Here is a 24,172-nt window from a genome sequence, read left to right on the forward strand (position 1 = left end):
GGAACAAGGCAGCGCCCTGGTGCCCGCCGGCCTCGGTTTCCCCTTCTACAGTTAAGTACTTTGGACTATAGGGTCTCTTAACCTTGGTGTTACTATAGAACTCTACAATATACCAGGCTGATGCCACCCGAGGCTTGGAAACAAGGAAGAGAGAAACAGGAAAACGAGAAAGGACAACAAGGAAGAGGAAAGGAGTGGGAGAGAGACTAGGAGGGAAGACGCGGGACTCCTGGACAGGCTTGGCGGGTTTTCAGCTTTACTTTGCCCCCGTCCGCTTCCACACCTGAATTCTCGCAAACGGACCAAAGCCCCCGCGTCCAGTGAATTTGGGCACCAATAGCCAAGGCGTCTTCTGCACACCAATTTCTGTTTAATCCAGGCGAGCGGTTACTGAGCAGCGCAATAGAAGACGTGCCCGGGATGGAAGAAGGAATGAATGGGTGTGCTGGGGTCCGGAGGGCAGGTGAGCGAATCCCCGGCTGCCCTACGATGGTGAGATGGACCCAATCTAGAATCGCAGGGCGCCCGCGTCTCCGCTTGCTTGCCGTGTGCAGGCCACATTTCATCCCCCAGTCCCCCTGCCCTCAACTTCGAGCAAAGATAAAGGCTAAGGGATGTATTTAAAACAAACAAAAAAAAAAAGTTGCAGAACTTTCTAACCCCCCCCCCCACTCCCACCGCCAGCTCCGCTGCGAAGGCGGAACCCGAGGGCGGCGCCTGCACCCTGATTCGCCGGCAGCTGGTGTGGAGTGTCTCCGATTGGCGCGCGGGGTCCGGGCCGGGAAGAGCGGGCGTGGGGGAGGGGAGCGGCCCTTCTAGCCCGCGGGAGCGGCTCGCGCCGGGAGCGGGTTAATTTCAAATCGGGGACTTGACTGCTCCTGGACGGTCACGTTCCCTAGGCCCGCCCGCCGGCCCGCCAGTCCTGGTCCCGGCGTTTCCCTCCGGCACCCCACCTCGGCGCGGCGGGAAAAGACTTGACTGCCCCGCAGACACCCTGAGTCTAGAGCCTTGGGAGGATAAGGAGTACCCAGGACTTCGGGATCGGCCCCCGCCGGATCCAACTGTGAGGTGGACTGACAGGTCAGCGGAACGCAGAGGGACGCGGCGCCAGGACTGCCGGCAACAGGAGCGAGCTTGGGCGGGCAGCGGCGGCGGCGGCGGCCGTTTCCCGCCTCTCGCTCCGCCGGGGGCCTTGGAGGGAGGAGCTGAGCTCCCGCGCAGAAGGGCGGGGGGCGAGTAAGGGGGAGGGGCGGGGATGCCTTGGTTCCGGGCGCGGGTTTGCCCGCGCTCAAGCCCCGCGCAACTAAGGGGCGGTGCCGGCCACGGTCCGGCTTTCCGCGCCAAATTTTTAAATCGGAGGCGGAAGGTCCGGCCACGCCCCTAGAGCCGTCAGCCAATCGCAGGCCTGGAGCCGGGCTCTCTGATTGGACGGGAATCGTTGCTCTGGAAACCACAGGGATGCTATCTAGGAACTGTCGGGCGGGCTGTGGACTGGCGGCCTGACGGAGGGCGGTGCAGTTTCCCGGGGAGGAGGGGATAAGCGCTCTGGGCGCGGAGCTGGTGACGGCGTGGGGACTGTACCTGGTTGCCTTACTGAGCAAAAGCTGCCCGTCGTGGTGGAGTCGAACATCCCGACGTGAATCGGCCACCTGAGCAGGGAGTACGAAGCGCTCTGAATCTTTAAGGAAGTTTTTCTGTAAAGGAAAAAAAAAAAAGAAGTATTAATTATAAGGCGTCTTTTAAATGCCTAGCAGTACGCTTAGCGATTTGGAGCAGAATTTAGCAGTTTCATATCAAGCAACTTCCCAAAACGTTATTACTGCGTCTGCGCACGTGTATATTAGGGGAGACATTCAAACGTCTAGATGCAGACGGGTGTTGAGATACTTGGGGTCCTGTGTGCTCATCCAGAACCTGAACTGGTGTGCTCGACCCAGAGCCCAGGCCCGGATCTGTGGACAGGTGGGTGCTTGCTACAATGTATTTGGTGGGAGCGGGAGAATGGCCCGCCTTCTACACGGATGGGAGAGGGCTGTCACTGAAAATTTTGTGGTTGTTAGAAGTCTTTAGGCAGTAGATGAGTTTTATGAAGGAATTTACCTGTTGGGGTTCTCTGCCCAGTGATGCTATCTCTAATCAGGAATAAGATCTAAGTCTATTTTGTAATTTTATTAGTCTTTGTTACCGTGACCTCTTGTGTCCCCAACCTCTTGCGTCTGTGAAGGAATTTTCAGATCTTCTCGTTCTTGATTTTCTCCTTTTCTATTTCCTTTTTCTTTTTTTTTTTTTTAGGGATATTAAACTTTTTGTTAGAATTGATTGGAATACTTGAACGGAGGATTGAAGAGGAGCTCCAGATTTTTTATTTTTAAAGGAACACTAAATGTATGAGAAATTGACAGAATGGAGAACGAAAAGGTATTGTTTTAACTTCTGTATTTTCACCACTGCAGTTTAACGTTTTATCTTCTAGTGTCTTCTTAATGTTCGATTTTGATTATCCTTTTCAAAAAAAATCCAGAAGGAAGGATATTTTAATATTTGAAGAGAAGTGGGGTGCTCACTATTACTAAAGTGGTTCTGGTTTAATGATTTCAGAACAGGCATTTGTCTTTACTAAATATGATTTCTTTTTAAGACAATTTTCTATGAAATTGTCAACTTCTTTAAATATTGAGGCTTGTTTACTATTTAAGACATAAATATATTTTAAAATTATGAAGGAAGTGTCAACAAGGATATATGTATTCAATTACTGATATATATATATATTGATATATATATATATATATATATATATATATATATATATTTTGCCAGTTGGACTTGCCTGGGCTTGGACTCAGGGTCTGAGCACTGTCCTTGGGTTCTTTTCTTTTTTTTTTTTTCTCAAGGCTAGAGCTCTACCACTTGAGCCTTAGCACATTTCTGGCTTTTTCTCTATGTATGTGGTACCAAGGAATCGAACCTGGATCTTCATGCATGCTAGGCAAGCACTCTAACACTAGGCCAAACTCCTGGCCCCAAGATTTTTTTTTTTAATCTTAAGCCACTGTGGACATGTTCTTCCAGGGTATAAAGAAATCTGAGCATGCAATTGTTGTTTTTATCGGTGTGACTAAAGACTCGTGAGGTGGAATCAACTACTGACTTTTTTTAAAAAAGTGAACTTACATAAAAACTTCCTAAAGGTATTAGATATTAGTAAAAGAAGAGAATCACTATTGTTCCTGCTACGGTGAGGCCAAGATATGCAGTTTTTAGAAGCCCTCTCTCCTTAGGTCAGTACTTCTTTGGGTATCTCCTTGGGCAAGGAACCCTCATGGGATCCACCACATGAATGTGTGTAAATACTCCATAGGTGGCATGGCATGGGAATATCTATGTTCTAGTCATGTGTGTCCTCATTCCACCCGATGTCATCTTTGGCAAGATCTAGTAAAATTACACATAGAAAAGCTCTTGATGAATCCTTTGTAGAAAATAGTATCATTAATCTGTATTTCTAAAGTTATTAAAGAATTAAGTGGGGCTCTATTTTTTTCATGTATAGCCATTCAAGAATTTTCCTCTAAAATTGATACAGATAGAAAAAAATTGTATGAAGTCCCTTATGGACATGGACATAAGTCTCCATCAGTTTTTTTTTTTAACTTATCCTCCTTTTTTTTTTTTTTTGGCCAGTCCTGGGCTTGGTCTCAGGGCCTGAGCGTTGTCCTTGGACTTTCTCAAGGGTAGAGTTCTACCACTTGAACCATAGCACTATTTCTGGCTTGTTTCTGTGTATATGGGACCAAGGAATCAAACCAAACTTGGGTCTTCGTGCATGCTAAGCAAGCACTCTACTACTAGGCCAAACTCCAGGCCTCCATAACTTATCCTCTTTTGTCCCAATGGCAGTCCTACTTCTTCTAGAAGCTAGCTTTGTGACTCTGGGAAGCTAGTTTTACTTCTCTTGGCCCCATTTCTCCTAGGGTACAGTAAGAAAGTAGATGTTGAAACTGCAGACTTTTCTGGCTAGAAGTCAATCCTGCTTTTAAGTACTGAGGACTTTGTAGATAAATCTGACATTTGCTAGCTCTCCCCCTTATCTGCTTGGTTCTCCTCCTCCTGCATGTAAGTGGTATTTAATTCAGCACTCACTAGATGCATCCATTATAGTAAGTAGATAATGATTTCTGTTCTACAGGTCTTACTAATAAAAGTTGCTTCTTGGGTTTGGGGTCATCACTTAAAATGATCAGACCTATAAGAGGAAGATAAGGGAAGGATACATGTGAACTCTAAGCTATCTTTAGAACTCTTCTTTAAATCTAAAATTATTTCAAAATAGAATTAGAAATAAATTCAAATTAGTCAGAAATTAACCAAAAGTTAATTGAAAGGCTTAAGTCCTAATAAGGCATGAATTAAATGAAAACATTTAGAACTACTTTTTTTTTTATTGTTATGAGTAAGTGGTTGCATATATGTTACAGTACTGTGCCAGAGTCATTCTTAGCAACTATCACAATCACTTTTTTGCTTTTATAATACTAAGCATTGTCATTCTAATCTACAAAATTTATAAATGTTGGAATATACAAAAACCTCTAGACTTACATAGAGTGAAAGGTTTTTAACTCTTTGATTATTAGCAATGAAACCATTTCTTCCCTTTGCTAGGGATTTTTTTGTTCCCTTTTTCTCTCATTCTCTCTGTTCCATCATCATCCTTGCATCGTTTAGATCCAATACCTGCATATGAGGGAGACGATGTGCCTTTTGTCTCTTTCATCTTGGCTTATCTCAACACAATTTGTTCTAGTTCCATCCACTGAGATCCATACTTTTGCAAAACTGAAAATGAGAAACTTAAACTCTAGAATGTAGTAACAGCCAGTCATCCCAGCACTGTAGAGGTTGAGGCAGGAGGGTTGTAAGTTTGAGACCAGGCTGGGTGGTACAACAAAACCCCATCTAAAAACAAAGGAACAGATAAAATAGAATAGGTGTTAAGTGTCAAGCTAATTATTGGAATACATTTCATAGTCAACTTTTGCAATCTCATCAGGCTTTTTTTAAAGCAATATTCTCTATATCGTATAATTTTAGAATCAAAAGTTATCTGATAAGTCCTATTTCACAAGAGATTTAATTATTTACTTCTTTTGACCTAGGAAAACCTCTTTTTTGAACCACATAAAAGGGGATTGATGAAAACCCCTCTGAAAGAGTCCACTAAGGCGAATATAGCTCTACCTGAGATACAGCCTGATTTTGGCCCTTTAACCACGCCCACCAAACCCAAGGAGGCATCCCAGGGAGAACCATGGACACCAACAGCCAACCTGAAAATGCTTATCAGTGCTGTGAGCCCTGAGATCCGAAGCAGAGATCAGAAAAGAGGACTGTTTGACAATAGAAGTGGATTACCTGAGGCCAAAGACTGTTTACATGTAGGTTTTCAGAGGACTAGCTTGGGAATGGGGGAGGAAGGGCAGTTTTTGAAGCTGTTGCAGAAGTGCCAGCAAGTGCTACACACTGGGGCTAATGCTTGTAATTCTAGCTACTCAAGAGGCTGAGATCTGCGGATCATGGTTCGAAGCCAGGTGAGGAAGAAAAGTCTATGTCACTCTTATTTCCAATAAACTATTCAGAAAAAGTTGTAAGTGCCACTATGGCTCAAGTGATAGAGTGCTAGCCTAAGCCAAAGAAGCTCCAGGAGAGGGCCCACGCCTAGAGTTGAAGTGCCAGGACCAGGGGGAATAAAAAAAAAAAAAAACAAAAACAAGTGCCAGCAGTATAATATTACCACTGCTCTCTGGTGAGTTACTACACTAACTCTGGAGTTACTAAACTCCATGAACATTCCTGACCCCCACAAATACAAACACTGGCAGTTCTGAACCTTTGAATGACTTTCATTCCAGCTTTTGGATTTTGCTAAGCAATTTGTACTGGCTTTCCCAACCTTGTCTTTTTTTTTTTTTAATCTCCTATTTTGTAGCTATGTAAGCTTAGCATGTATAGAAAAGGTATAGAAGAGGTGTTAGGTTAGAGTCCCTAATAAATCTGGAAAAAATGTGTTAGAATAAAATGTTATTTACCTTTTCCTTTGTAGGAACACTTATCTGGAGATGAATATGAGAAATCTCAACCAAGTCGAAAAGATAAAAGTTTAGGATTGTTATGTCACAAGTTCTTAGCCCGCTATCCTAATTATCCCAATCCTGCTGTGAATAATGACATCTGTCTTGATGAGGTAGCTGAAGAACTTAGTAAGTACAATAAGTTTGCTAAAAAGGATTTAATTCCTTCACTTGCATGCTTAGAACCAGTGTTTGTAGCAGACATAAATAAGGGAATTGATAGGTGTCAAATGCTATTCGTGAATAAAGATGAATGGCTTTTAATTTCAATGAATCTCAGAAACATGAACATGATGATTGCTTTTGGCTGAGGTTGTCAAAACACAAAGACAACGTTATTGTCTGACTTGTTTCACAGACAGCTCCAACTCTGAGCTTTCCTCTTGATCCTTTTCTTGAAAAGCCAAAGTGTTCTTGGTTATTATATTGGTTGGCAGCTCCTGTAGGTAGAATCAGGTTGTGCTTCCTGCTACTCTGCTACCAACACTGGACTGAAGACTGATTTGACGAGTATGCCGGTGTTTGGCAAAAATGGTGTGTCTTTCATAGACCTGAATCTAGTTATACCTAAAAAGAATGCATGGAAAATTAGAGATATTTTTGGAAAGTCTTATGCAAAACTTAATCTTAAACTTGAAGATGTGTGCTGCACCAGATAAATTCAATTTTAACTAGGTTGTGCAAGTCACAAGTTACTTGTTAGTAGTAGGGAGGAGATAGTAGAAATTAGACTCAAAGTGGGTTTTGCTTAATTTTTTGTATACCCATTTTTTTAAGTCATTCTTACGTTTTTTTCTAAAATCTCATCCATTTAGGTCTTTTGTATGTTATAGGCAGGTATGCGTGCGCGCATGCGTGTGTGTGTGTGTGTGTGTGTGTGTGTGTGTGTGTGTGTGTGTGTGTGTTAGGAAGTGTGGGATGTAGAGTATGAAGATTTATATTCCCTAAGTAAGCTAGTTAGTTTTGTCCTGGTCATTAAAGTACCTGCTTCACAAGTTAGGATAAAAGTGTCTGAGCCTTGGTACATATTAGATCATCAATGGATGTTGCCTCTCTAATTCATTAGTCATTCATTTCAACCCTGTGAGAACCCAGCCTTGCCTCTCCCACCTTCACACTATTGCTTTCAGTAGTAAACAAAATTATATTATGTTGAATCTATTGATTAAAAGCCCATAGAAGAAGTGACTCACTTCTAAAACACCAAAGTGACCTACTGACATACAGTCCTATTCTTTGTAGATGTTGAACGTCGGCGAATTTATGATATAGTGAATGTCTTAGAGAGTTTACACATGGTGAGCCGCCTTGCCAAAAACAGGTACACTTGGCATGGGCGACACAATCTCAACAAAACCCTTGGTACTCTGAAGAGCGTCGGAGAAGAAAATAAGTATGCTGAACAGATTATGATGATCAAAAAGAAAGAGTATGAACAAGAGTTTGACTTTATTAAGAGTTACAGTATTGAGGATCATATCATCAAATCAAACACTGGCCAGAATGGACACCAGGACGTGTGTTTTGTTGAACTTCCGGGAGTGGAATTTCGGGCAGGTAAGAGATGCCATGGAAAAGTTCATACTAACTAAGAAAGATGACACCATCATGTAATCAGAGCTACTTGAAAGACAGAGATGAGGACTGTGGTGGGAGGCCATCCTGGGGAAAGTTGGTGTGAGACACTATCCGATAAACTAGAAAAACAAATCAAAAGACTAGGTATATGGCACAAGGATAGAGTGCTGTGAGTGTAAGTTCAATCCCCAGTGAAAAGAAAGAAAAGTTCAGACATTTCTCACAGGTATCAAGAAAAGACCCTATGGAGCCTGCTCTCTTTAGTACAGCTACTTGGCTGTAATGCCAAAACACTGCAGTTGTCAGCTGGATGATCAAGTGGTTGTATTTTTAGCCTTGTCATTTTAGAAGTCACTTGTCCCTTCATGAATTTTAATTCTCTAATCTTCATCTTTCCCAAAAGCTTCTGTAAACAGCCGCAAAGATAAGTCCTTAAGAGTGATGAGCCAGAAATTTGTGATGCTGTTTTTAGTGTCAACGCCTCAGATAGTAAGCTTAGAAATTGCTGCCAAGATTTTAATTGGGGAAGACCATGTGGAAGATTTGGATAAAAGCAAGTTTAAAAGTAAGTGTTACCAACTTCTGCGGAGCTTAAGCCTAATCACAACCAATAATGTTTCAGTTCTTAGCTGATTTCCAAATGTATACAGCACTGAACACATCCTGCCTACCTTCACTTTTCAGCAGGTGTGGTAGTACCCCTACAGCTAATTTGTGGGGATCAAAGATATGTATAACTATTCTTATTTGTTGGATACTTTAGTTTCATGTGATACTGTAACAAAAGTCATAAAATCTAAGATTGGAATAAGCAATAAATTGTAAAGTAAAACTGGCCAGGTTCTTTGATCTCTGCTTTCTGCACTAATACTGATGTGTGAGGGTATAAATAACTCCTATAAAAAATATCCCTCAGGCTGGGGAGTTTGGCCTAGTGTAGAGTGCTTGCCTAGCATGCACAAAGATCCGGATTCAATTCATCAGTACCACATACATAGGAAAGCCAGAAGTGGTGCTGTGGCTCAAGTGGTAGAGCTCTAGCCTTGAGGAAAGCCCAAGGACAGTGCTCAGGCCAGTCCCCAGGTCTGGCAAAAGTAAATAAATTAAATAAAATAAAAAATATCCCCCACATAGATGGGGGACCTGCCACATAGATGGCCCGTTAGGCTTGTTTTTTGTTTTTTGCCAGTCTTGGGTCTGGGCACTGTCCTTGGACACTTTTTGCTCAAGGTTAGCACTCTGCCACTTGAGCCACAGCACCACTTCTGGCTTTTTCTGTGTATGTGGTTCCAGGGAATTGAACCCAGGGAATCAAACCCAAGGCTTTTGCATGCTAGGTGAGCATGCTATCACTTGGACATGCTCCTGGCCTGGCGTGGTAGTTTTGAAAGAAGAGTTTTAGCCAAATTACCTTAAATTTGGAAGGGACTCTAAATTAGGTTCCTAATAGTCTTTGCCTTGATCTTGTGCCAGACTTTTCAGGAACTTCCCCAAGGAATAGAGAAATAGTATAGAAAGAAGTGCTCAGCCTGGGAGAGATGTCTGGTGATCATTTTTCTCTTCTGGAGTTTAGACTGGACACAGGCCATGTAATGAGGAAGAGTCACCCTGACTCAAACTCAGAGATCATGAAAATTTCCTAGGAACTCACCTGGAAATTTCTTCCTATCTTGTAAAGCTATTCTAGTCTCAGGAGTATATTCAGACATCCCTAGATTGGTAATGTACTATTTCAAGACAGAACTAAGTAGAGAGTAACGACAATTGGCTTGGGAGATCTGCAATTTGAGAAAACACGTCCCTGTACTACGAATGGGGCACCTGTTTGGTTGTTTTTTTTTTTTTTTTTTTTTTTTTCTGAGTCATCAGACAGTTTTCAGCTCCCTCTTTCACTGGTTAGTCATAGGATTGAAAGCTAGCTATTTCTGGAACTGCAGATGTATAATTTGCTACATCCTCAGGGAATTCAAAACCTTCTAAAATGGTTGTGAAAGAGACTTCTTTTGTAATTTTGTACTATCAAACAAAAGTAAACAGACTCTGTAACAAAAAACATTTGTAAAACATGAGATTTGTAGAGTTAACAAATCTATTCCTTACCTATCACTTAAGAATTTAAAAATTTACAAATGTTCTTAGGGGTACAGAATTCTCCACACTTAATGTTATGAAAGAAATCTTGTTGTATATACTATTGTGAATAGAAAAATAATATATGTACCATTGATGCTTTATTTCTACGTGTTCATAAAAGGTCTTCTGACTCCTTAGAAGCTATCTAGAAATGGCAAGTTTTTATAAGTAGTGTTATTTCATCATTATTTTTTGTTTTCAAAGTATATTGTCATTACAAAATTCAAGACCAGCGGCAACTGTCTTTTAAATATTTTAGACTTCTTCTTTGTTTTAATTAAAGGGGCAGGACTAGAATAACTTAAAAGGAGTCAGATGTTCCTGTCTGGCTTTGACATGACAGCTTTTAGAATATACATGAATTTCTTATGAAGCAAGTCTTTTGATCTTTCATTATTCGGTTAAATGACATATATCTTTTTTTTTCTCCTAGCAAAAATTAGGAGATTGTATGATATAGCTAATGTTCTGAGTAGCCTGAATCTTATTAAGAAAGTTCATGTTACAGAGGAAAGAGGAAGAAAACCGGCTTTTAAATGGACAGGCCCAGAAATCAGTCCAAACAGCAGCGGTATGTATTTTGTTCTTTCTTTTTTTAAGTCTTTTTTTTTTTTGAATAATGCACATTTAGAGAGATTTTCCTTACCAGCTTCACATAGAAAGAATACTTTTTTTTTAAGAATTTATTAATGTTGATTTTTACATCATATTTTAAATGACAAGTTTAACAAGCAAGTGTTCAAGGAGGGAATCTCTATTTACAATCACTGGGACTTAGTATTTAGAACTTAATCAAAATTAGGCTAAGGGTTTGTATGTCATAGAAACATATTAATTTAAGAAATAAAACATTATGTATATAGAGTCATAGGTTTTTATGTCTATATAGTTATGTTTATATTTCCATTACCACGTTCATAGCTTTGGGTATGCAGTTATTGAGTCCTTTTGCTCTTGTACTCTTTGGATTTAATAGCCACATATTAGGGATACCATGCGGAAAGAATACTTTTAAATGACTGTAAAAGTAAAGATGAGTGCCCATATAGAGTTGGCTATTGGTGACATTAGACATATGATCTGCATAACCACCTTCTCTCACCTTGTGTCCAGGAAGTAAAATTTGAATGTGAATGGATTTAAAAAGTGGAAAGCATCAGGGTGCATAAGACACAATTCCTCTCATTATTCTTCTCAGTAATAACATCAAGAACTTGTAACACACTGAGAATAAGAATGAGTCCAATCTGGTTTCAAGGTAGAGATTTCTAGTACTCATCTCAACACTGTAATGCTGATATTTTAGCATTTCATCATATCTACCCACAGAAGCACTGGAAAATAGCAAGAATGTGAGCCACAGAAAGAGGGAGAGACTTAGGTTCCAATCTCAACTCTACCACCTGTTAGCTGTGTATCCTCATGCAAGTTACTTCTCCAAGACTCAGTTTCCTCTTCTGTGAAGTAGGAAAACTATGGCACCTTTGCAGGATTACTGAAATTTTAAACTACATTTCAGGGAGAGATCCTTTGTGTCAGGAATTTGGAATGAAGGTTCTGGAACTGCACTAACCAGATGTATACTAGAGACCCTCATGCTGCTAGTTGAGAGATCTTGCATCAGATGTTGTGTGTCTCTGCTCTGCTCTCTGGGTATATGTCCCAAGAATAGCCTAACCAGTAGAGCAGGTATAAGGATTATATTCATCAGGTCTCATGAAAAGACATATAATTTGGTAGGGGGAGGGTTAGTGCCAGTTCTGGGGCTTGAACTAAGGGCCTGGGTGCTGTCCCTGAACTTTTGTGTTCAAGGCTAGTGCTCTGCCACTTTGAGCCACAGCTCCACTTGTTTTTTCTTTTTTTATTTTTTGGTGATTAACTAGAGATAAGAATCTCATGGACTTTCCTGACCAGGCTGACTTTGGATCTCAATTCTCCTTGAGTAGCTAGGATTATAAATGTGAGCCACTGATGCCCAGCCAAGACATATAGTTTTTAATACATCACCAAGAAAGAAAATGAAAAAAAAGTGAAGCATGACTAAAGTGTAGCTCTTCATTGGTTATAATCTGAACATTCCACATGCAAGGATTAAACTAATAATAAATTGAAAATATTGATTTTTTTTGCTAGTCCTGGGGTTTGCACTGAGTATCTGGCACCATCCCTGAAGTGTTTGTTTGTTTGTTTGTTTGTTTGTTTGTTTTTCCCTTGAGGCTGGTGCTCTACTGCTTGAGCCAAAGCTTCCAGCTTTTTAAAAATTAAATTAGTGGAGTAAATATTCCGGTAGGCTTTCCTGCCAAGGTTGGTTTCAAACAGCAATCCTTAGATCTCAACTTCCTGAGAAGCTAGTATTTATTACAAGCATGAGCCACCGGTACTCAGTGAAAATGGTGAAATTTTAAATTTTTGTCTGCACTGAATATATATAGACCTTTTCTGATCATTATTTCCTAAGTAATACAGTATCACAACTACTTACATGCAATGCAGGTTATATTCAGTATTGTATGTAATCTAGGTATGATTTAAGGTTTACAGGAGGATGCATTTAAGTTATATCCAAATAGATTTTATATTGTATAAGAGACTTGAACATTCCAAATGCACGTCTTCATCAAAAGGAGATTCATAAACCACTCCCCCTTGAATCCAAAAGGATTGGTACAACGTGGTTTCAGAAGTACAGCATGAAATACTGTGTGTCAGAGTACATCTGACAAAAGAAAGCCCGAGGGAGAGTAGCACAGCTGCTCAATAATCATTTTGGAACATTTTGATTTCATACCTTAGAAGGAAGCTGAAACCATCCCTCTTTAAAACAGATCTTTTTCTATTTCAGAGCCCAGCCCAATCACCCCCATTGCCACCTCTGATTTGGAGGTGAGGCAGTCTACAAAAGAGAACTGTGCCAAAAACCTCTTTTCCACACGTGGGAAACCAAACTTTACTCGACATCCATCTCTTATCAAACTGGTAAAGAGTATAGAGAGTGATCGGAGGAAGATAAATTCTGCTCCCAGTAGCCCTGTCAAGAACAACAAAGGTACGTTTTCCAGAAATGTCAGAGGACTGCTAGGAAGAATACCTTTTGATCTAATTGGTTTCTATAGCTTAACTGATTTTAGCAATGTTTGTTAAGAGAAATCTTTCACTATCTTTCCACAAGGGCCCTAAGTCTTACATCTAACTTATGTATACATTATTCTTTTTTAAATGGCCATTTGTAGGACTCATTGTTTAACTGCTATATAGTTTGGGGGGCAAGCTTAGTGTGAATGTTCATTCTTAAGCATTAACACATACCCCCTTTGTATTTTGCTAGCTGAGAGTTCTCAGAATTCTCCATCCTTCCCAAGTAAAATGGATCAACTTGCAGCTATTTGCAAAATGCAGTTAGAAGAGCAATCAAGGTAAGTTGATAGTGCTTTTTAGTGATAGAGTGAATTACGTTCACATTATGTTACTAGAATCGTTTGCGTAGGCACTAGCTTTGGAAACTACAAAGAAGATAGTTTCTGTAATGGCTTTAACCTGGGGTTCAAAGTGATAGAACATTTAGGAGAAAATGTGTTTCCATTATATTAATGATCTAAATCTTTTCTTTCAGTGAACCCAGAAAGAAAGTGAAAGTACAGCTAGCAAGATCTGGGCACTATAAACCAGTGGCTCCTGTGGATGCCCCAGTAAATGCTGAGCTAGAGCTGATGGCACCATCCCTGATCCAGTCTCTAGGGGTGGTTCCCCTGATCCCTAGCCCCTTGTCATCAGCAGTGCCCGTGATCCTACCTCAGGCCTCTTCAGGCCCATCCTATGCCATCTACTTGCAACCTGCCCAAGCCCAAACGATAACACCGCCCCAAGGCCTGAGCCCGACAGTTTGCTCCACCCATCCCTCTAAAACTACTGGGTCAAGCGACTCCACAGATCCCCCCACTGAAAAGGTCACCAATGATGCCACAAAGACCAGTGCCTCCTCCAGACCTGGAAGCTTGCTGCCTTCAGCTGAGAGACAAGGTGCAAAAAACCGAACCAGGGAAGCAGTTGGAGAAAAGTGCTCCAAGAGAGCAAATGTTCTGGAGGACAGTGGATCCCAAAAGAAATTTAAAGAGGACTTAAAAGGACTTGAAAATGTCTCCACAGTAAGTACAACCTTAAATTGTGCTTTAACATACATATATATATATATATATATATATATATATATATATATATATATCCCAGTCTATTCAAAGAGAAAAATTTGGTGGCTTGTGAAATTTAGCAGATCAAAGAACAGTAGTATATCAGAAGACAAGGAACTGTTCCTTAGCATCCCATAATCTAAAAGAGGCCTGGACAGCTAATCCTCTGACTATGATGAAGGCAGAGTCATTTTTAACCTTCAGAGGAAGGGATTACTTGCTCTTTTTAAAGCATCACAGGTGGTTGTCCACAAGTCCATTTCTCCATGGCATACTGGAATGCAAACAACTGTCATGAAGTCATAAATAATTTATAAGCAGACATAGGATTCTGGTGACTCCTGCTTTCTGAGTCATTCTTCAGTGTTTGTTTGATGTCACGTACCTGGCATCTATTGCCTAGAAGATAATATGTTCCCCATTTTCAGTTCCTACCTCAAATGTCAATCAATATAAATGGAAAAGACAAACTAATCTGGGTAACTGGTATGTTTCTTGGATGCCTTGATTTCTACAACTGTTGACATTCTAGGTAAATTTTTTTTAACCCCAGAGGAAATTAGCTGAGGAAAGAATTAACACTGAATGTCTGTCCACAGAGCAGATGTCATAGGTATTAGGTTCTTTTAGAGACATTGTCTTATTCTTTTGTCTTAGAACAGTTATTTATGAAAGAGTGTTACCGAGTAAAGTCAATTAAACATGGAAGAACAAGTTACTCTCATTTTGCCCCTCTTGTTAATTCAAGTTATTTTCTTCTCTATATCTTATGTTTATTAACTTATTCTGGGCCAGAAGTTTGGCCTAATGGTGGAGTGCTTGTGAGTTTGGCCTAATGGTGGAGTGCTTCCCTAGCATACACAAAGACCCGAGTCTAATTCCTCGATACCACATACATAGAAAAGGCCAGAAGTGGTACTGTGACTCAAGTGGTAGGGCTCTAGCCTTGAGAAAATCCAAGGACAGGGTTTGGGCCCTGAGCTCAAGCCCAGGTCTGGCTTTTTTTGCCCAGGTCTGGCAAAAAAAGAAAAAGAAAAGCAACTTCCACATATTTGTCCTGCACACTTACTGAGTAGAGAAACTGTGCTCTGAATTCAGATCTAACCCTGCACCATCTTTAGTTGTGGTTGCTTCTAAGTACTTGCCCATGGCCACATGACAGTTTCTGTGAGATTAGTGAATTTCTTACATGACAATACACTTAAAGAGGTTTGTGAACCTTTTAAGACAGTGTTTCAACTGAATGGCATTATCTGTAGCTGGTTATTAAGGGAGCTTTAGAGTTTGCCAAATTTTCTCTGAGGATGGATGGCCTCATAGAAACCATTCAAAACATGTATTATCTCACATAGTATCATTTTTGCATTTAATATGCATGCTGGGGGGGAAATCAGGTGGCTCTGGCTTCATTCAATTTTCTGGGAGGTCCATAATCTCTTTGGAACAATGGGTATGATTGAATAAATATCTCCTGTTGCTCTCTGAGTCATTCAGGATTAGCGTTTTGTGGGTTGATTTTCCAATGAAACTCGATGTTTTTGTTTTTGTTTAACCTCTTTGGGTTCATTTTGACCCTTTTTAGCATGAACTGAACAGAACAACAACAACAAGAGATAGAGAGCTTCTTGTACTAATTCATTCCTACAAACATTTGCCAAGAATCCAGATTCTCTAGGGGTAGAGAGAAGACAGTATATAAACAAACACAAATTTATCAACTAAAGGATGATAAGAACCATAGGGAAAACAAAACAGAATTTGAAGGTACAAGGGGGAGTCAGGATGTCTGGGCTAGAAGAGGTAATGTTCAAGGGGAAATCTGTTAAATACATTCCTTAAGGCTAATAATTTTTAAATGTTTTCCCAAATAGAATTGGCATTATAGTACGAAAAACTGTTCTAAGTATAATTTATATTGAGACAATTATTTATTATTCAAACATAATTATGAAGGTAATATGGGTTTTACTGAAGGCTTCAGTTAAACCAGTGATGGTAATAACTTACCTCACCAAGGATATAGCTAAAATAACAGAGCATCTGTGTTTAAAATTTTTTTCTCTATTTTTGACTTTAAGAAACAAAATTTAAACCTTTGGTGTATTTTCAGCTTTGTAAATTCTAAATTCTCTGATTCCCGAGGGAAAGACCTATTAGGAGAGAGATCAAAGTATGGATTGTTGTTCTGGCAATGGAGAGGAAATCAGTTTGAAGGAAGATAAAAAGGACTCCCCTTCCCCTCCCCCAATTTATAAGCGTTGCTTTTAACTTTCACCATTCCTGAGCATAGAGAGGCTAAAGCAGACTTTTCAAGCAGTTTAGCCACCCACAGAGATGCCTTCTGTTTGGAGAAGACAGAGATTTAACAGGCAGAATGGGAGGCCCACAAGCCTTTTCTACAATTACTTACTTTATTGCTGAAGTTTTTCTTTTCCTGATGACATTCTGCAACTCTAGTATGAATCAGATCTCCTTTTGTTCTGTCCTTTTCAACCTCTGAAGTACTTTTATATGAGCTTGCTTGGTATCATCAGAATAAGCAGTCATGTGCTAGAAAAAAGTTGATACTTGTATAATTCCTTTGGTCTAAATTGGGTCAACAGACTTCCTAGAAAGGGCCAGATAGTAAATATGTTTGGCTGGCTGTTGTACCAACTCAACTCTGCCAGTGTAGCAGGCTAGCAGCCACAGACAGCACATAAATGATGGGCATGACTGTGTTCCAAAGAAACCCTGACAAGACGAAGCAGAGAATTAGATATACCCCCTAGACTGTAGTTTGGCCACTCTTTTCTTTAAACCAACATTGCTTAAAATGTTTTTTATTCCGTTTTGGTATGAGCTCTTTTTAATAGCCTTACCAAAAACCTGTTTGCCAAATAATCTGGAAATGGTTATTGCAGTAAGCCCCACTTGGAGATTCATGTCCATATAAAGCATCTAGAAAAAATCTGTAATAAAGACACTGCTTTTGTTTAAGCATTTCCTAAATATATTTGAGCATGAATCAAGCGTCCCTGCGAACTGATGACCCTACTCAATTTAAGAGCAATAGTTAAAAATCCAAAGTTGTCATAGCTGTCATTGGCCTCCATTAAACTTGGTTCTGACATTATCACATCACAGCAGAAAATAGCAGTATTTAGGATATCAATATAAGGGGAGTATGCGGGTGAGCATTTAAGAAATCAATATTCTGTATTATTCCAGGGCAAATACTGGAATGAGTGGGAAGAAATTGTCTTTTGGTATCTGGGTGGCAGAACTGCCTGTATTCCAAGCTAATGGAAACCTTGGGTTGGTGAGAAAAACAGTCAAAGGATATTGTCCTGGAAGTGACAGATGGCCTTTTTTTTGCTGTGAGATTTTTCTATAAAATAATTCCTTCCTCCTTGTTTTCTAGACCTTGTTCCCATCAGGATACCTAATCCCTCTTACTCAGTGCTCATCCCTGGGGGCAGAATCCATTTTATCTAGTAAAGAAAACTCAGGTACACTTTCCCCAAATCAAAGGATCTACGGCTCACCCATTGCAGGTAAGTATATGCAGAACACTTACAAACATAAGCCCGTCTTAAGTTCACTTATGCCTTATAAACTTCCCAGACAAATAGGCTGTGCTTTTAAGAACTCTTCCCTACCCCCCTTTTTTTCCAGGTGTTATCCCAGTGACATCATCTGAACTTACTGCTGTTAATTTTCCCTCTTTTCATGTGACACCTTTGAAGCTAATGGTTTCACCAACTCCTGTGGCAGCCGTACCTGTTGGGAACAGCCCGGCTCTCACTTCGAGCCACCCCATTCCTGTCCAGAACCCAAGCTCAGCCATAGTAAACTTTACCTTGCAACACTTGGGACTCATCTCTCCCAGTGTACAGGTGTCTTCCAGTCCTGGGCCTGGTACAGGAACTGTTCCTGTGTCCCCAAGAATAGAAACAGGTAGTACTGTACCAGAAAATCCAGGCTCTCAGCAAGGAAGGGCCACCAACCATGACTCACCAGTCCCAGGCCAGTGCCAACCGAATGGACAATCAGTTGCTGTGACAGGGGCACAACAGGTAAGAGTGGTTTCATTTAATTATTCCTAGAATTAGCATGCCCCAGGTATCTTACCATAGAAGACTTTAGAGAGAGGAAGGATAGCAAAGTGAGTGATAGAAGGCCCACCCTCCTTCCAGACCCAGGAAGAGCACTTAAGAAGTCCTTATTATGAGGTTTTTGTCTCCTTTTAGCAAAAATAATTGATAATATAAAACCTTATAAAGGTTTTCCTAGCCAATTTTCAGATATGCTTGTTTTCCAACTTGCAACTTATCTAGCCCCGTGTTCTAAGTCAGCTGGCACATGTTTCTTTGGGAATTTGACCCTTTTTTTTCCTATTCTTTCCAACCAGCCTGTTCCTGTAACACCCAAAGGGTCACAATTAGTGGCTGAAAGTTTCTTCCGTACCCCAGGTGGACCATCCAAGCTGTCTGGCCCATCCTGCATGGATTTTGATGGTGCTAATAAGACCTCCTTTGGAACTCTCTTTGTCCCACAGCGGAAACTGGAAGTCTCAACAGAAGATGTCCATTAATTGATTTATTTGATTCTTCTAAAGAGCTATTTAATAGAGAAGATGTACACAGACTGCTTTGGAGAACACCATCTCTCAAAATACTGTAAATATACATTGAGGTTTACTCAATGTCAAAGCAGATACTTGTTTTAATACTTGCATACACGCATATATATGCGTGTGCGCATGCACACACACACGCACACACACATTTGTATAAGGCCAAGTTCAGCCTTCAATCCTACAAAATAAAAGTAAAATGTTGAACTAAGGTATATTAACTTGTGGGGGGGAAGATTCATTATTTCAGCTGTGCCTACATTATTATGCAAAGTAACTGTATTAAAGTTTACTTCTGTTTGAGTGAATATGTTTAGTGTGCCTAACACAGCACTCTCATACTTTTTGCACAAAGAAAATGCTGTGTGATGTATAATGTATTTTTAATAGGAGGGCTATAGCTATATTTTTTTGTAATTTCTTTAATCCGTTGGTGTTGCAGTGTGTCTTTTTGTAGAGTTTGCAACAATCCTCAATCAAGTCTATGGAAAATTATTTATAAAATGTATTTTTAATCATAAGTTGTTCAAATTAAAACTTTTCTAAAATGTAGTTAACATTTTCATTTGGCCATTTAGGCGCTGTTGGGAGAAAAACTTGATTCTCAGAGGCAGATTACGTGAAGAATACATCATGGGACTTAGATATGACAAATGTATAAAAAGTTTCTATCCTCTTCCTCTCTTGAGGCCCTTGGTTTTGCTTGGAATAATGACTATGGCTGGTACTTGACCAAACTAACCTTTATAAGCCCCATATGCTTTCCACTTCTCCCTTGGAAATGAGAGGTGAAAAGCAGGAGCTTTACTGCCCTACCTAAGTATAACCTATCCCAGGCTTCTTGCTCTCCACTGACAATGATCAGACACCAATTCTTCCACTACCCTTTATGAATTGTCTAGCCCCAGAGAAAGGAGAATAACCTTAAAGATTATGATTTCCCCACTCATAGGGAGCCACCACACTTATGCTCTGAAGAGCTCCAGAGAAGGCATAAGCTTTGTGTGTTAAATGTGTATCTCCTTGTTCCCTTGACAATTTTCTGTGGTAGCTGAATAATATAAAATGGCCTGGGTTGTAGTAAATCACAACTAGCTAGCGAGTAATCCTAGCTACTCAGGAAGCTGAGATCTGAGGGTTGTGGTTCAAAGTCAGCCCAAGCAGGAAAGTCTATGAGACTTTTATCTCCAAGAAACTACCAAAAAGCTGGACGTAGAGCTGTGGCTCAATTGGTAGAGCCTATCCTGCAGAAAAGCTAAGGGACAATGTTCAGGCCCTTAAGTCCAAGTCCTAGGACTGGCACCAAAAAAAAAAAAAAAAAAAGTGCTTATTACAGCGAATTCAGAAAATACAAAGAAGAAATAAAATTAACTGTTCCTTTAGTACAGTTTTATTTTTCCCCCAAGTGCTGAGACTCAGACTCAGACATAGGGTGCTTCAAATGAAAAACAAGTACTCTACCATTGAGCCACGTCCTACCACTTGTCATTTATTTCTTTAAGTTGGGTATATTTTCAAAAGATTCCAGACTCTTGAGGAACTAGGGTTATAAGTGTGAGCAACATTGGGCTTCAAAAGTTTATTTCATTTAAAAAAATAAGCTGGTACCAAGGATACCCCTCTACATGCCATGTGATTTCCATTCCTCTCTGGGGATTAGAGATGAGAGGCAGGAGCTTCACTGCCCTACCCCAGATAACCTGCACCTACCTAGTCTTCCTTCTCTCCACTGAGGAAGATCAGACACCAATTCTCCTGCTACTCTTAAAATGCATTAATAATATGAGGAGGTTTCTTTGGGATAATTTTATAGATATGTACGATGTTCTTTAAACAAATTCATCCTCTGTTATATTCCCATGTCCTCCCTCAGTTTTTTCAAATCGCATTAGGTGGGTTTTGTTATGTAGAGATACAGATCATACACTATGTATGTATATTATAGATCATAAACTCTTTATCTGTCTATCAGCTATTGAACATCCTGGCTGATTCCACAGCTTGGCTGTTGTGAACAGAGCTGCAATAAAATTATCCCTCAGTTTTTTCAAATAGCATTTGGTGGGTTTTGTTACATATACAGAACATACACTATATATATATATATATATATTATAGATCATAAATTCTTATTTATCTATTAGCTGTTGAACATCCTGGCTGATTCCACAGCATGGCTGTTGTGAGTGAACAGAGCTGCAATAAGCATGGGTATGCAGGTATCAATCTTATATGCTGACCTATACTTCTTTGGCTACATGTCCAAGGGTGGTATGGTGGGGTTATAAGGTAGCTAGACCCATTGTTATGGGACAAAATGCATTTTGAGAATTGATAAGAACCTTTCCTGGCTAGAGTCTTAAAGAATCTTTACAGTATCTATTTCCTACTTATTGACTGACAGAAATGATGCTATACATTTTAACTGTATTACGTTTATGAGCTAGGTCACTTGAGACCCTGAGTTTAAAGCAGCATGTCCATGGTCACCCTGCTAGTGTACTCAGGGATTTGATCCATGCCTGTTGGATGTCAGACATTAAACACCTGCCTTCAGATGCAGCCTAGTACCTCTGGTAGAAATTAATCACATTGTTTGAGGTAATCTGTATGATCATCCTTGTTGGCACAACCAAGTAAAGGGAACAAAGGGCAGATTTTCATGTTTATTTAGAGATCCCTCTTCTTCTATACCATTAGAGAACTTACCCTTAAAAGTACTTTTGTCTTAACCAGGAATGATGGCTCATGCCTGTAATCCTAGCTATACAGGAGGCTGAGATCTAATGATCAAGGTTCAAAGCCAGCCAGGGCACAAAAGGACCTGGGACTCTTATCTCCAATTTACCTCTAGAAAATGGGAAGTGGGGCTTGGCTCAAGGGTAGGGTGGTAGCCTTGAGCTAAAGAGCTCAAGGACAGCACCCAGGCCAAGTTCAAGCGCCATGACCCCCTCCCCCAAAAAAGTACTTTTGTCTTTATTTTTATTTTACTTAGGGGGAGGGTATATAAATGATTCCTGATATAAGAAATGGCTCCTGCTTTTAAGGTGTCTACAATATAACAGAAAAATAAGTAAAGGATAGAGAAGGTAAGATGCCAGTGACAATCATAAGTAAAATATGTAGTTCTGTGCAAGTTACCAGATTTAATTGCATATACAAAATTGAGATAAACCCAGGTAAAGTGTAATTAACACACAGACCCTCTGGCAGAATCAGATATGTTGAAAGCCAAATTTCTGTTTGGTCCCTTCATCAGTACCCACACAGAGACTGTCCCTAGCTGGGGAAATCAAGCGAACAGGAAAGAAAGGTGTATTAGGCTTAAAAGTAACTCTGGGGACTATTCCTACTAGTTCAGTCACTGACATTCTTGAAGCTGTCCCTTGATTACAGCCTTCTGGTATGCAAGACCCTGCATTCAAACCCCAGTACTCCAATACTGTCCCAGACAATATTCTTGTGTGAGCCCTTCCCCTAGAGTATGGGTGGAATTCCTTCTAACCCAAAGATGCCATAAAGGTGAGAGAGTGTGAATAATTATATGTATGGTTTTAAAACACCATCTTATAGTCTTTATCTGACTGGAGTCTTTCTCCTCCGCTGACTTTAAGGAATTAGAGAAACCAGGGACCCATTGTGGCTAGGTACTTTGGACAGCCTCTTGCTGAAGACAGCACATAGCCTTCAACAACCATTTTTTTTTTTTTTGCCAATCCTAAGGCTTGAACTTAAGGCCTTGGCACTGTCGTTGGGCTTTCTCAAGGCTAGCCCTCTACCCCTTGAGCAACAGCACCACTTCCAGCTTTTTCTCCGTGGTATGGAGGAATCGAACCCAAGGCTTTGTGCAAGCTAGATGAGCTCTCTATCAATTAGGCCATGCTCCTGGCCCAACAATTCTTAAGTTTTAGTTTTTGATATAAAGAACTGAATTCTGTGAACAACTTAAGTAAGCTTAAGGTATGTTAGGATTTGGATATGAAATCCTCCCTCTCCCCACCCCCCCAAAAAGGCTGGTTTTTTTCCCTAGTGCAGCAGTATTGAGAGGTAGAGGTCTCCAGGAGGTGATCTGACTATGAGAACTCTGACCTCACTAGATGAATCCATAACTTAATGGAATGCTAGGAAGTGATGGAAGCTTCAGGAGGTGGGGTTGAGTTGGAAGAAATCTGTCACTGTGGAGATGGACAGGGGAATGACCTTGAAGGACATATTTTTCCCAAGGTCTCTGACTCTCTTTCTACTTCTTAGCCATCATGGGAGATGAGGGGCTTTACTCTTATCGTGTACTCCCCACCACAATGCTGGACCATACCACAGGCCCAGAAATAACAGAACCAAATGATAATGGACTGAAAGCTCTGAATCAAAAATAAATCTTCCCTCCTGCAAGTTGGGTTTTCTCAGGTATTTTGTCACAGTGATAGGAAACTGGCTAATGCAAGATCTTTCTCCCATGACACTTCAGATAAGACTGACTTTATGATACTAAACTAAAGAACCTTTACCATGTCCAGACCCTTGACCCATAGAAACTGAGATAAGGGTTTTAGGATGCTAAGTTTGTGATACTACTGTTAAACAGAAATAGATAATATGTATAGTCAATATAATCTACCACTGTTCATGGACATTATTTTCTTGTTTGCTCTATTATAGGTCATTGGTTTTATACTCATAGAAAGAAACATTCCTGGGACATGGTACCATAAAGCCTTAAATGGGAAAACAACTTTTAAAGATGGTTGGTAGTAACAGTAGTTGACAGTTATCAATCCTATATGCAATTTCTTTCCCCATACTACCTCCTTATCTCTTTCTAAGGAATTTCATTTTTTACATTTTATGAGTCCAAGTGGACTATTGGGAGCCCAGTCCATATCTAGCAAGAATGGACTTGTTTTTCAGCCTAAACCAACCTCCCTAGAAGTTCCATTTCTCACATTCTGTTCTCATTACATTATGTTTTGCCTCTGTCAAACACCTGCTCATATTCAAACCTGAGTTTTGGCCATTCACTGATCCTATGAGCCTTTGCTACCTTTTCAATAACTTTGTTTTGATTACAGTAGTCTTTATTTTTTTGGTGGGTTACCAGAAATATTACCATATCATAGAGGGAAACTCAGAGCCAAGACTTCCTAATTCTCAGGCTACTTAACACTCTGTTCCCGAGGCTTGTATGGCAGAAATCCAACCAAAAGTAAAAAAGAAAAGGCCTTCAGAAATGTTCATCTCACTAGAAAAGACAAGAACAAAAACAATACCTCATCTATGTTCAAATGCATATGAAGTAATGAAAACAGCTGAGATATAGAGAGAAAAAAGGGAAATTTAGAGTAATAAATGTGATCGGGCACTGGGAGGGAATCTTAATCTAAACCAGCTCTAGCACAAATTCCCTTAACCTTGTCCTTTTCAAGTGATTAGGGTTCCTGCACATAAAGGATCAAGAGGTTGCCAGAACTTAAGAGCAGATAATCTGTCTGAGCAGTCCTATTAATTCCAAAAAAGTGTGTGGGCTGACT

The 24,172-nt window shown here is 40.2% G+C and overlaps 1 protein-coding gene across 4 annotated transcripts; it reads left to right on the forward strand.

The window, feature by feature from the left end:
- Positions 1 to 347: 347 nt before the first annotated feature.
- Positions 348 to 19,101, forward strand: E2f8 (E2F transcription factor 8). Of its 4 annotated transcripts, none has more exons than XM_090348007.1 (13): positions 348 to 463; positions 2,293 to 2,418; positions 5,160 to 5,438; positions 6,104 to 6,260; positions 7,374 to 7,688; positions 8,113 to 8,274; positions 10,276 to 10,413; positions 12,685 to 12,888; positions 13,168 to 13,255; positions 13,453 to 13,984; positions 17,430 to 17,562; positions 17,684 to 18,084; positions 18,420 to 19,101. In XM_090348007.1, the coding sequence occupies exons 2-13, from the start codon at positions 2,404 to 2,406 to the stop codon at positions 18,600 to 18,602; spliced, it is 2,607 nt and encodes an 868-aa protein (XP_090204133.1). In that variant the 5' UTR covers positions 348 to 463; positions 2,293 to 2,403; the 3' UTR covers positions 18,603 to 19,101. The 4 variants fall into 4 exon arrangements, with proteins under 4 accessions (XP_090204133.1, XP_090204132.1, XP_090204135.1 ...); XM_090348006.1 differs by lacking the exon at positions 348 to 463 and adding an exon at positions 835 to 1,080; XM_090348009.1 differs by lacking the exons at positions 348 to 463; positions 17,430 to 17,562 and adding an exon at positions 835 to 1,080 and having other exon boundaries at positions 17,755 to 18,084.
- The last annotated feature ends 5,071 nt before the right edge of the window (positions 19,102 to 24,172 follow it).

Source organism: Megascapheus bottae, chromosome 16 (assembly GCF_031878675.1).
Source record: "Megascapheus bottae isolate mThoBot1 chromosome 16, mThoBot2.hap1, whole genome shotgun sequence".
NCBI classification, from domain to species: domain Eukaryota; kingdom Metazoa; phylum Chordata; class Mammalia; order Rodentia; family Geomyidae; genus Megascapheus; species Megascapheus bottae.

What these genes read in the sequence shown, in the direction of transcription:
- E2f8 (XM_090348010.1), top strand. Translation starts at nt 1,744, where the DNA reads ATGCCTAGCAGTACGCTTAGCGATTTGGAGCAGAATTTAGCAGTTTCA. An exon ending in CCCTGTCAAGAACAACAAAG is followed by an intron (nt 12,889 to 13,167) that starts GTACGTTTTCCA and finishes GTATTTTGCTAG; the next exon opens with CTGAGAGTTCTCAGAATTCT. An exon ending in CAGTTAGAAGAGCAATCAAG is followed by an intron (nt 13,256 to 13,452) that starts GTAAGTTGATAG and finishes CTTTTCTTTCAG; the next exon opens with TGAACCCAGAAAGAAAGTGA.